General features: G+C 66.8%; 6 protein-coding genes across 6 annotated transcripts in view; 3 read left to right on the top strand and 3 right to left on the bottom strand.

Annotated features, from left to right (window-relative positions):
• Positions 1-207: 207 nt before the first annotated feature.
• On the bottom strand, positions 208-1,317 carry EMIHUDRAFT_118837 (hypothetical protein; the record flags this gene model as incomplete). The annotated part of the gene is made up of 1 exon (XM_005769298.1): positions 208-1,317. The coding sequence occupies one exon, from the start codon at positions 1,315-1,317 to the stop codon at positions 208-210; it is 1,110 nt and encodes a 369-aa protein (XP_005769355.1).
• Positions 1,318-1,556: 239 nt separating this feature from the next.
• EMIHUDRAFT_244677 (hypothetical protein) lies at positions 1,557-1,994 on the top strand (the record flags this gene model as incomplete). Its single annotated transcript, XM_005769299.1, has 2 exons — positions 1,557-1,625; positions 1,695-1,994. 2 exons carry the CDS (start codon positions 1,557-1,559, stop codon positions 1,992-1,994), a joined length of 369 nt encoding a protein of 122 aa, XP_005769356.1.
• Positions 1,995-2,424: 430 nt separating this feature from the next.
• EMIHUDRAFT_370191 (hypothetical protein) lies at positions 2,425-3,198 on the bottom strand (the record flags this gene model as incomplete). The annotated part of the gene is made up of 1 exon (XM_005769300.1): positions 2,425-3,198. A coding segment is annotated over one exon (408 nt), but the record flags the coding sequence as incomplete, so codon positions are not given.
• A 3,403-nt stretch (positions 3,199-6,601) lies between these two features.
• Positions 6,602-7,874, top strand: EMIHUDRAFT_244681 (hypothetical protein; the record flags this gene model as incomplete). The annotated part of the gene is made up of 3 exons (XM_005769301.1): positions 6,602-7,329; positions 7,441-7,573; positions 7,701-7,874. 3 exons carry the CDS (start codon positions 6,602-6,604, stop codon positions 7,872-7,874), a joined length of 1,035 nt encoding a protein of 344 aa, XP_005769358.1.
• Positions 7,875-8,844: 970 nt separating this feature from the next.
• On the top strand, positions 8,845-9,168 carry EMIHUDRAFT_47483 (hypothetical protein; the record flags this gene model as incomplete). The annotated part of the gene is made up of 1 exon (XM_005769302.1): positions 8,845-9,168. A coding segment is annotated over one exon (324 nt), but the record flags the coding sequence as incomplete, so codon positions are not given.
• Positions 9,169-10,847: 1,679 nt separating this feature from the next.
• EMIHUDRAFT_244683 (hypothetical protein) overlaps positions 10,848-11,038 on the bottom strand; it is a gene marked incomplete at both ends in the record, with an annotated part of 1,991 nt that continues 1,800 nt past the window's right edge. Inside the window, one exon of the mRNA XM_005769303.1 lies at positions 10,848-10,985. Within this exon, the coding sequence (XP_005769360.1) occupies positions 10,848-10,985 (138 nt within the window). The remainder of the gene's footprint in view (positions 10,986-11,038) is intronic.

The following is an 11,038-nucleotide window of genomic DNA, read 5'->3' on the forward strand; positions in this document are numbered from 1 at the left end:
GTGAAGGCGTCGTAGCCCTCCGGTCTACTGAAGACCCGCAGGGCTGGAGCGAAAAAAAAGAGCAAGCGAGTACGAGCTGAGTCCTGAGACGTGAGAGCCAGAGCGAGAGCCCGCCGACCGGCGAGGCGAGACGCTCGTGAAATATATCATAAAAGCTCCGTTCCCGCGCTGCGCGGCGTGTAGCTGTGGGCGAGTGCTGGCTCGTTCTCACAGCAAGCGCCATGAGCCGCGTAGCGACGACCCACTGGGCGCGCGGCGGTCGCTGGCGGCGGATCCGCTCCGCAGCGGGCCAGGCGAGCCGAAAGAGACCGCCTCCTCCGCGTCGCGAAGCCACTCGGGCTCCTCTTGGGAGGGGAAGTTTTTGCGGATGGTCTGCAGCTGATGGAGGCGGTCCTGGTTCGCGCCCGCGGGCGAGGCCACCTCGAAGGAGGACGCCGTCCGGCTCGAGGAGAGGGAGGGCTCGTCGTGCTCGTACGGGGTGTACGCGCGCCACGTCGCCTCGCCGCTCTCCCTGCCGTTGGGCGTGTTGGATGGCGGCGTGCCGGTCGAGAAGTCGTGCCCCTCCAGCAGGACGCCGGCCGCCTTTCTCGCACGAGCCGTCACCTGGCACGTGCGAAGCAGCAGCAATACGGCGACGAGTAGCAGCGCGGAGGCCACGCATACCGCTGCAACCACCCAGGCAGGCGGGGCGTCGGCAAGGCTCTGCGCTGCCTCGCTGCCCGGCAAGACGCAGCAGTGATACCCCCAGCAGCCGCTCTCGCCGCAGACCGGGTCGTCGAACGGGTACTCGAGGTCCCCGCGGCAGCAGAGGCCCGAGCCGCAAAACCCGGAGCTGCATCCGCCGCTCTCGCCCTCTGGATCCAAGCAGCGAGACCAGCAGTCGACGTGCTCGTTGAGGACCGGCGCGCTCTCGCCGACCACCGACACGCAGCAGTGGTAGCCGCGGCACCCAGCGTCGCCACACCCCACGAACCCCTTCGCCGGCTGATGCCGCATGCAGCAAAAGCCGCCAGAGCCGCAGAAGCCGCTCCGGCATGCGGGGTCGAACTCGCCTGTCGGATCGACGCAGTCCTCTATACAGTGCTCACCCTCGTTGCTGACCTCTGCAGACGCGACGTCGGCGCAGCAGTGCTCGCCCACGCATCCCAGACCGGCGCAGCCTGCTGCTGCAGGCATGTCCGAGCGACAGCACAGCTCAGTGTCGGCGCATGGGGACCCGGCACAGCGGCCACCGTAGAAGGAGCCTGCGCTGGAGCAGGCGTCCCAGCACGACTCGCCGGCGGCGGCGAGATGGATGACAGGCGTGAGCGGCAGCATGGCACGCTGAACGCGAACCCCCCGACAGCGAACACAACGAAAAAACTTCTTGCACACAAAAGCGCAGTCGGCGCAGCAGGCCGCGGAAGGGGAAGGGGGCTAGTCTAAGGCCCACGTCGGGGTCGCCGCCGTCACTGCCACCGCCCCTGTCCACGCCACGCGCCGGACCCAGTGTAGTGTGTGCGTCCTCCATGGGTGTGACTGAGGAGTCTTCCAATTATTCGGGGGGGGGGGGAAACATGGCGGGGGAGGCGGGACCGAGGGGGGCGCAACCGTCGCCATCGGCACCGCCGTCGCCGCCCGAGCCGGTCGGCCCCGCGCCTGCCTACCCGCCGCCAACGGGACCGGCGCACGGGAGAGAGTACCCCTCTGACGAGGACGGAGACGGCCCCTACAAGACCGGGGTCGAGGGTACCGCCGACGCCGAGGTCCTCGCCGTGGGCGGGCGCGCGGCCAGCGTCGCATCGGGCGGCGCGGATGCGGAGGAGAGGACCGGGCACGGACATGTCAACCTCGCCGATGTGGACGGCATCACGCCGACCACGGCCGAAGGTGTGGAGGCTCAGCTCGACGCGGAGACACTCTGCAGGGGAGGTCGGGCCCCGCGCCCGTCGCACAACTATCGGGATGCGGCCAGGAGGAAGGACCGAGAGGTGGGGGAAGACGCCCCGGAGTGAAAGTTGGGAGACCTCGAAGAGGGGCCCGGTGTGGTGAGGTGCCGGGTGTGGATGGGCGTCGAGTCCGTGTCGAGTGTTTACTAGCTCCGAGTAGAGGGCGGCGTTCTGCTGCTAGGGGAAACCTGGAGCGCGGAGCTAACCCTCGGAGACCCGTGTTTACTTTAAGGCCCTTGCCCTGCGAATGCGCACCCCCCCTAGCTAGGGGTCAGGGCTCTCTAGCCCGTAGCCCGATGCCGATCATCCGGCTCGCTGGGTGCGCTTCTCAGCTCCCCGGCCCCGGATGTGAGGTTAATGACTGCACTCCAAGTGCTCCAAGTGCACGCCCTACAGCTTGTACGATGCTTTGTTTCTCGTGCCGTCCTCCCATCCCTCCCTTGGGTTGTCCGTTTTCTTTCTTTCTTTTTTGTTTCTCGCTCTCTCTCTTCCTACGAGCTATGTCCTATGTGGACGCTCCCCTGGTCGCCTGGACCCTGCTGCACACACCACGGCGCATTGAGACCAGACACAGGCTTGCAGCCTCGCGAATCCCTCTAAAGGCGAGACCAGGATTGCTGGGAGGAGCCTCGCGGACGGGAGCCCGAGCGGCGAGAGGGTGGACGAGCCGAATGGCACGCGTCCCCGCCAACGCCAGACAAGGGCTGCACCGTTCCGACGAGCCGCTCAACCCGCTACACTCACGCATGGCCGCAACGACGGCCTAACTGAGAAAGCCGAGCTCGGCGCCGTTGGCCTTTGCTAGCTTGACCAGGTTCACCTTTAGGGTTTTCGGCGCCTCCTTAACAAACTCGTCATAATCAATCGTGCAGTTGTCGTCTGCGTCGGCACGAGCAAGGATCTTGTCGATTTGGTCGTCGCTGAGGTGCGAGAAGCCAAGTCTCCTCAGCGCGGCCTTCAGCTCCTCGCCGTCGATAGCCCCCGAACCGTCCATGTCTGCAAGCTCAAACATCTTCTTCAGGGCGATGCATCCGAACGGGCTGTCGGAGGTCTCCACGAACGCCTGGATCACCTTTGTGTGCTCGCTGATGACGTTGGCGCGAAACTTGAGAAAGCGCTGCTCACCCATGACGCGCTTGGTGAGCTTGACCAGAGGCGTGAATGGGCCATCCTTTGCGCCACCCATCCGAAGGGCGTGCGGAGCGCTGCGGCTGGCAAACGGCGGTGTGGCGAGGCGCTGCGGCGCCGGAGCGGCGAACTGTGTGCTGCCAGCGAAAAAGCCGTGCACGTCGCACAGGGCGAAGGAGAGGATGAGCAGGAGGCGCCCCATCATCGGTGGCGCAGCAGCGGTTGACACTGACGGCATCGACGGCATCCACTACTTGTCTGTCGCTGTCCTGTCCAGGAAATGTCACCTAATTTTTCTTTGTTGTTGTGGCCTCCGATTTTTCTTCTTGTCGCAGGCCCGCATTAATGTGCGTCGGCATGGCCGTGCTCTTCGGGCCGCCCACGACGTGTCTGGGCTGCTACTGGGTGCACAGCCGCGGGCAGGCGACCGCACACTGGTACCTACAGCGCGTGCCAGCATTCACGTGGCTATCGGCGACAACTGGCGCGGGCGCGATCGCGGCTGCCTATACGGCGCAGCTTCGCTCAGTCGTGCGGCACTTTGAGCCGGGAGGCGCGCTCGCCCTCGACTATCGTAACGTGCAAGCACTGGGCAGGCCTGGGGAAATCTCAACCTGGGGCCAGTTCTGGAGGCTAACGGGCCCGCCAGTCGCGGCGAGGGTGGGCGCGCTCCTCGTTTCGTGTTACGTGGGCGGCGTGGCGCACGCCTGCGCGGGCGCCGCTTCTTCGCCCGCTGACGTGCGCTCTCTCTCCCGAAGGGAATAGACAGCGTCCGCCTCGAAAACAGTGTAGGTCATTGAGTCGTACGTGATAGGTCTGCGGTCTGTGTACTGTTAACTGGCTGAGAAGCATTATCCAGTGCACTGCTCCTGTGTGAAGCACTAGAGGCCGTCATCGCATTCGCCTTCGCCGGACCCAGTGCTGCCTTCTGACTGTCGTCGCTGTCTCTCCAGTCTCGGCTGTCTGTGCGGTTTATGATTCGATAAATAAACGTATAACGTAAATAAAAACGGACATCTCTACCCACTGTGAGCTCGAGACTGTGAGATGGGTAAAAAGGAACAGGCCCCCGCCCTTGCGATCTTTGTGCAGGGTTCTTTGTGGGTGTGGTCGGCGACTAGCCGGGGTCGTCCTCCCGATGGGGGACTAGCACTAGCCGTCTTCCACATGGTCCCTCGGGTCCCTGCTCGCCTGCTGCGCTCCTAATGCTAATCTCTTCGTACATCCTCCTGCTGATCTCCGCAAAGTCCTGCTCCCTCCCTCGTCTCGCCCTGCGCGTCTGCTCCGCCTCACCGTCTTCTGCCCTGCGTCGTCTGGCGACGGGTCCTCCATAGAGCATAGTCGGTCGAGGTCGCCGCCCTCCTCGTGCCTCTTCCCAACGTTCCCTCGGCGGCCGATGCCGTCTGCTCCGGCTCCCCAGTCCCCGGCTCTGCCCTGCTCTCGTCTGCGCTAGTTTCTGCTTCGTCATCATTCGCGAGGCGGCCTCCAACATGCGAACCGACAGCCGCGAGGACCGCTTTGCTGTCTACGACCTCGCTCCACCTCCCCCGCCGCATCCTCACGAACGGGGACAAGGATTCGCCGCTCTGCCGGCGCGACACGACGCTGGCCGTGATCCTCTCGCTCTCCCCGTTCCTACCTGAGTGGTTTACGCTGGCGGTCGCCACGGAACCGGACGGCACCATTCCGCAGGGCCTCGAGGACTGGAGCATCACGGGCGAGGCGGGCCGCCCCCCTGAGTTCCTTAGGTCCTTTATCGCGGAGATGGACTGGTACGGTACGCCTACCACCCCCGGCCTGTGCTACTACTTGTCCCGCCGCCAGACCGCGGTGTACATGCCGCCGAAGCCGGAGGACTGGTACTGCGTGCCGTCTACGCTCCGGAGGCTCGCCGACTTCGGCCAGCGCCTCTTCAGCGCGCTTGGGTACCCGCCTACCGTCGAGCACGGGCACTCGTTCCAGTCCTTTATCCACCTCATCATCTTCTACCTGGAGAAAGCCCCGGACCTTCCCACCCCGGACATGAAAATCCGATGGGTCGACGACTGCGACACCTGCGCTCGCGAGGGTCTCGGCCTGGCCGCGCAGTCCCACAAGCTGCGCATCGGCCTCGCCGGCGGGGCGCCGCAGCCCCCCCTCGAGGCTCTGCTGCCAGAGGCCTGCGCCCCCATCAAGCTGCTGCAGGCCCGGTGGCTCAAGGTGGAGAAGGGCCTCGCAGACGAGCGGGACAAACCGCAGATGCTCCAGCGCGACGAGCGCGCTACGGTGCAGCTCTCGGGGGCGAACCACGTCCCACTTCGCTCCGAGCGCCCGCAGCGGTACAAGCGGCTCCGCGCGGGCGCCTGCACCCGCTCCCGAGGGGCCTGGCGGGGGCCCCATGCTCCTCCGTGGCGACGAGGCCCTGCACCAGCCGAGCCTGCCGTGGCGGCGCGGACCCTCTCTCGCCGACCTCCGGCGCGCGCGGCCAGCCGAGCGCGAAGCTGGGCCCGAATGCCCGAGCAATGTGGGTGGTACGAGCGCCAGCCACCGCACGGCGCACTCGCCAGGGGCGGCTGGCGACCCTACGCCTCGCATAGCCAAGTGCGTGCGCCTCGCGGTGCTCCTCGCCTCCTGCCAGGCGGTGGCGGGCATGGGCGTGCCTCATCAGCCGTTTAGCCCCGCTGCCCGAACCAGCCTCCCAGAGAGCGCCCCCGTCATGCTGCTCGCCCTTGTCGTAGCCGCTCTCGCCCCGCCGCCCTCTGGCGGGCGGCCGTCATCGCGAGTGCCGGCGACTCGAACGCGCCGACCGCCGCCCTCGTGGCGTCTCTGCCACCATCGCCGCCACCGATGCCCACGCACCCGGCGCCCTTTCCCGGCGTTACCAGCGAGTACTTCCCGGACCGCCGCCGAGTGTATCGCCAAACCATGTACCACCGCGTGCATGAGGACAGGGAGGCGGGGCGCCTCCGCCAGTGGTTCCCAGGCGCCTACAAATGGATGACGTGCGTCCTAGTGACGGACGATCCAGCCGACGCGCCCTTCGGCCTTAGCGCGGAGCTCGACCACGTGATGGTGGCCGAAGTTGGCTGGAACGGCCGCCTGTCCCGAGCCGTGGCCATCCTGCCTGATGGGCGCTACGTCTTCCCGCGTTGCCTCCAGATCATACCGTCCGTCACCGCCGAAGTGCTGAGCGACGACGAGGCGCGCCACGTGCTGCGCGCTGCCGTGCGACGGTACGGGGATGAGGACTGTCGCCGCAGGGGCCACCGCGGTTTTCACGACACGCGCTACATTCAACCCGAACTCTGTCGAGCCTTCGCTCGGACGGGGGCTGACCTTCCCTGGTTCTCTAACCCTCACTGTCGTCGCATGCGAGGTTCTTGTGTCTCTTATCACGCTACTGTGAATCCCCAGGGCCTCCAGGGCTCGCACCTCAACCTCTCACAGACCAGCGCAAAAAATATTTTCTTCTCATAACAAGGCTGTGAATGACCAGCGGGCGCAGCTCGTTCGGCGGGCAACGTTCGGCGGGCAACATGGGAGCGAAACGCTTAGACGACCCTTCTATGTCATATGCCAAGGTCGAAGTCGTCGAAATGGAGAGAGCCATCGACCGCGCCGTTGAGTTGGAAAGAGCCGTCGACGACGCCAAGCGTGCCCCTGTGAGGGATAGAAGGCCAGAGCTGGGGCGGCGATGCGTAGTTTTCCGACGCCTCGTGCTGGCGGCCTTACTAGCTACTGGGGCCGCTGCGTACGTCGTCGTTGCGAAAATATTGGAGTGCAACTGGAACCCCCTGCAGTGGAGCAGCAGCTCGCAGCGATTCGAGATGTGCCTTGCCGTCTGGGACAATCACGCGCACTTTGTCCGCGACATCTTGTGGCGCTCCTTCCGGCGAGACTGGCCGGCGCCCGCTCGGCTGGAGCCGTGGATGGCGACATTCCACGGCGCGGGCCCGCTACTGAGCGCGCTGGAGGCTGCGGGCGCGGCTCACGAGCTGGTGCAGCCCCCTTCGCCCCTATTTGAGTGGAAGACACTGGTGGGCGACGGCGTGGTGACGGTCTGCCCGCCCTCGCCTGAGTTCTCGTTCTACTCGATGCTGGCGAGCACGCAGCTGAGCGCGCCCGACCTGGACGTCTATCTCAGCCGAGGCCACAATACGCGCCGGCGCTTCACAAACGAGGGCGCCATGCTAGACGCCCTTCGCGATGCTTTCCCCGCGCTTGTGGTGGCGGACACCTCGGTGCCGCTTCTCGAGCAAGCGCGCTTCTTTACCCGCGCGCGCGTTCTGATCGGGTGCGCAACGCGCCTGTGCCCGCCAGCCCGATCCCGCCTCCACACAGTCGTGCAACTAACTCGGTCACGTCAAGCTGTCGGCGTGTCACGCCGCCCCCGCCTCCTCCGCAGCTTGCATGGCGCGGGCCTTGCCAATGCCGTGTGGATGTCGCCGTCCCACCTCCACTATCTCGTTGAGATTATGCCCGGCAACTACTCCAAGGTCACCTACGGCAACCTGGCGGGCTGCCTCGGGCTGGGCTATGTGCGCCTGCCCACCACAATGCACAGATAGCACGATAGCACCGCAAAGTCCGTAGGACGTAGCGCGGCAGCTCGCGCGCGCAGCTCCCGGCACCCGAGCCCGTCTCTTGGTCCGTGTGCTGCTGCAGGAGCGCATCAATACGCCCACCTCGTTGGTGCGCGCATCCAATCCTCGCGACATCGAGCGCCGAAGGGAGCGCGATGCCATCGTGGAGGTGTCGCCCGCGGACCTAGCAATGGCGACGAACGTGTCCCGCAAGATTGTCGCGGCCCGAGAGTCGTTCGAGCGCTTACGCTTCTAGGAGCGCGCCGCCGCCGCCGGCGGTGCGCCGCGGCGACGGCGCTGCGGCGGGTCGTGCAGCGCCGGACGGCGGGGGTCTCGCGTGCGCCGGGCGCGCGTCTCGCCGGAGCGCGAGGGCGGGACTCCACACTCCACGCTGCGGAGGAGGCACGCTTGAACATCGTTCGGAAAAGCGGAGGCTGGTCCGTCGCCGGCGCGGGAACTGGGCGCCGGCGGGAGGTTGGCCGGAACGGAGTTACCGGTTGTTTGGAGGGAGGTTTTCTTTTCCGAGCTGCGAGGCATTCGAAAGGGCAGCAGCTCGCAGCCAGTTGAGCCTCGGCAGCTTTTTAGCCTCTCCCGAGAGGCCCCGAATGGACTGCAACGCGTGCGAGTTCTGCCTCGACAAGAAGAAGAACGGCGGCCCCGGCCTCAAGCGCAAGGCGTGCCTGTACAAGCAGCGCGGCGGCGGCCCCGCCGCTGGCGGCAGTCAGAGCGCCGACGGCGCAGGCGCCCAGCAGCCTGCGGAGGCTGCGCCAGCGCGCGCGCCGTCGCCGCCGGCCGGGGCTGAGAGCGGCGGGGACCAGATCCCCGCCGCGGCCGCCCCCTCGCCGGCGCAGCCCCCCTCGCCCGCTCCGGCCGCCGCTGCAGCCGGCGTCGCCAGTGCGGCCGGCGCCACAGCAGGCGTGATTTCGTTCAAAAAGAATTTGTCGCCGCCCGGCCCGCAGCGGCCACGTTCCAGGGGCGCAACACCTCGACAACGAGCGATGTCCAAGTCCTCCAAGAGGGATCGAAACTCGGAGGGTGGCGAGAGCTCGTCCGGCAAGCGCGTCAAGGAGTCTGGCGCTGCGGCTTCCTCTTCCTCAACCGCGGCCGCGCCTCAGGCCGAGGAGCGGCCGCCGCTGTCGCCGGCTGCCGCGCCTGCGGTGGCCGCGCCTGCGGCGGCCACGCCCGCGCCCGAGTGCCCCGTCGCGGACGAGGACTCGCACCCGCATCTCTGCTGCTCGGTCTGCCTCTCCTTCCCCGAGGCGGAGGTGCTCCAGTGCTGCGCAGGCCACATTGTCTGCGGCGGCTGCTACGAGCGTGTCTGCCACGAGGAGAAGCCAAGCTGCCCGTCGTGCCGCGAGGCGCTCGACCTCTTCAAGCCGATCCGCAACATGCTGGCCGAGCGCTCGATTGCGATGCTCCCCATCCGCTGCCCCAACGACGAGTGCGGCCGCATGCTGACGCGTGGCGGCCTGCCCACGCATCTCGCCGACGAGTGCGCCTACCGGCGGGTGGCCTGCAAGTACTCGCCGCTGGGATGCAAGTGGGAGGGCGTGGCGGGCGAGCTGGCGGCGCATGAGGACCGCTGCAAAAAGGCGGAGGCGCCCGGCTGGAAGCTTCTCAAGCGCGTCGTCGAGCGCGAGGCGGCGCAGCGTAGCGCGCATGCAGCGGCGCTGACTGCGGCACGCGAGGGGCAGCGCGTGGTCGAGATGCTCTCTTCGCGGTGCAAGAACGTCGAGTTCACCAACGTGGTGCTCCACCGCTGCTCCGCGCACGAGCACGTCGCGGGTCGCCCAGCCCATTGCGTCTCGGCCACCTTCCACGCTTTGGGCTTCCGCTGGAAGCTCTACACGCTGTCGGAGCACACCGAGCGGCGCTTCTCGGCGGTGCTCCAGCTGCGCGAGTCGCGCGCGCCGCTGCGCACGGACGCCTTCATCCTTCCCGGCCACGTGATGCCCGAGGGCGTCCAGCTGCGCATCGGCACCCTCGCCCGCACCTTTGACTCGCGGCACAAGACGTCGGAGCCGGTGCTGCTGGCCGAGGGCGGGGCGGCGGAGCAGCTCGACGCACTCGAGTCGGTCACGCTCCGCGTCGGGCTGATCGACAGGCGCGCCGGCCGGCCCGACCCCGGCTTCCTCGGCCAGCTCAACATGGGCGGCGGAGGGCTCGACGGGTGGGACGAGGAGGGAGTCCTCTCTGACTCTGGCGGCGGCGGCGGCGGCGGCTCCGATTCAGACTTCGAGTCGGATGACTCGGGCGGAGCGAGCGGCGGACGCGGGTACTACTGAGGACCGTCTGCTCGGCGCGAGGGCTGTCACCCCCCGAGCGTGATGCTGATGGCGCAGACGACGGCACCCGCGTGCGCAGGGACGGCGGCCTGGCGTGTGCGCTACTGGCTTAGTTACGGCACTGGCTATGCGGCCTACGTCAGTACCGCGTTCGGCCTGAGAATCCTGATTGATGGCTGCGGCAGGCTCTGCGGAGCCGAGCGCGGCTCCCCCCTCGCCCTCGGCCGGCCTCCCCGAGGCCGAGCAGAACGTCCAACGACTCTGCGCATCTCAACGACAGTCGAGCAATCGACACCAACGTGTGCCCCTGTGGCTGTGCGCAAGGTAAGGTAAGGTAAGGTAAACTCCACACACACAAAGTGGTGGGGCAAGGGGGGGGCGACCCTCGCATCTCCACACCCGTCAGCGCAACGTCCATGGTCCAATTTGAATTGAGTCTCGGCGCCACACAGGGGCGGACAGGCATCCGCACCATCAGCCGCGATCAGCGGGCCGCTCGAGAGACGTCAGACGAGAGACGGTGATCGAGCCAACACTGTTCTAGGACGCATCGGTAAACAATGATGGGGGGGTCGCCCCCCCAGACGACAGCCATGGCGCTCGAGCTAGTCGCTAGTGGCCTCGAGCGTGGCGGGATGCGGGCGAAGCGGCGCGGATATACGGTAGGTGCCCGGGCGGGGGGAGACGGAATGGTGGACCATGTCCGCCGTGAAGATCAGCTTTTACAACAACCATTACAAATAACGTTATAACGTTAATAAAGACTCACGTCAACAGAACGCGCACGTAAGGCAAGGGCTAGGGCCTAGGGGGGACGACACGATCAACAGGGTGGGCAGGCCCGGGCAGCCGCGGCGAATCCGCGACCACACCACGCACACGAGACGAGCGCCCCCCCACAAATCCCGCACTGTGCCTATGCATTATGACAGGAGCAGACCGCGTCACAGCGCCTGACTAGCTCTCTCGAGCACGCCATGGGCGACGCGCAGGGGAGGCGGGAATGACATGCATCGCAGCAAAATGTCGCAGTCCCAGCGCACTGATGCGTGGGTTGCCTCTCGGTACAAATCCCGCCCGCCCTAAGGTGGGCGGCGGACGGGGAGGAGCGACTGTCCCTGCTGCCGAACCGGTA

The sequence above is a fragment of the Emiliania huxleyi genome (assembly GCF_000372725.1).
Source record: "Emiliania huxleyi CCMP1516 unplaced genomic scaffold EMIHUscaffold_429, whole genome shotgun sequence".
Taxonomy (NCBI): Eukaryota; Haptophyta; order Isochrysidales; family Noelaerhabdaceae; genus Emiliania; species Emiliania huxleyi.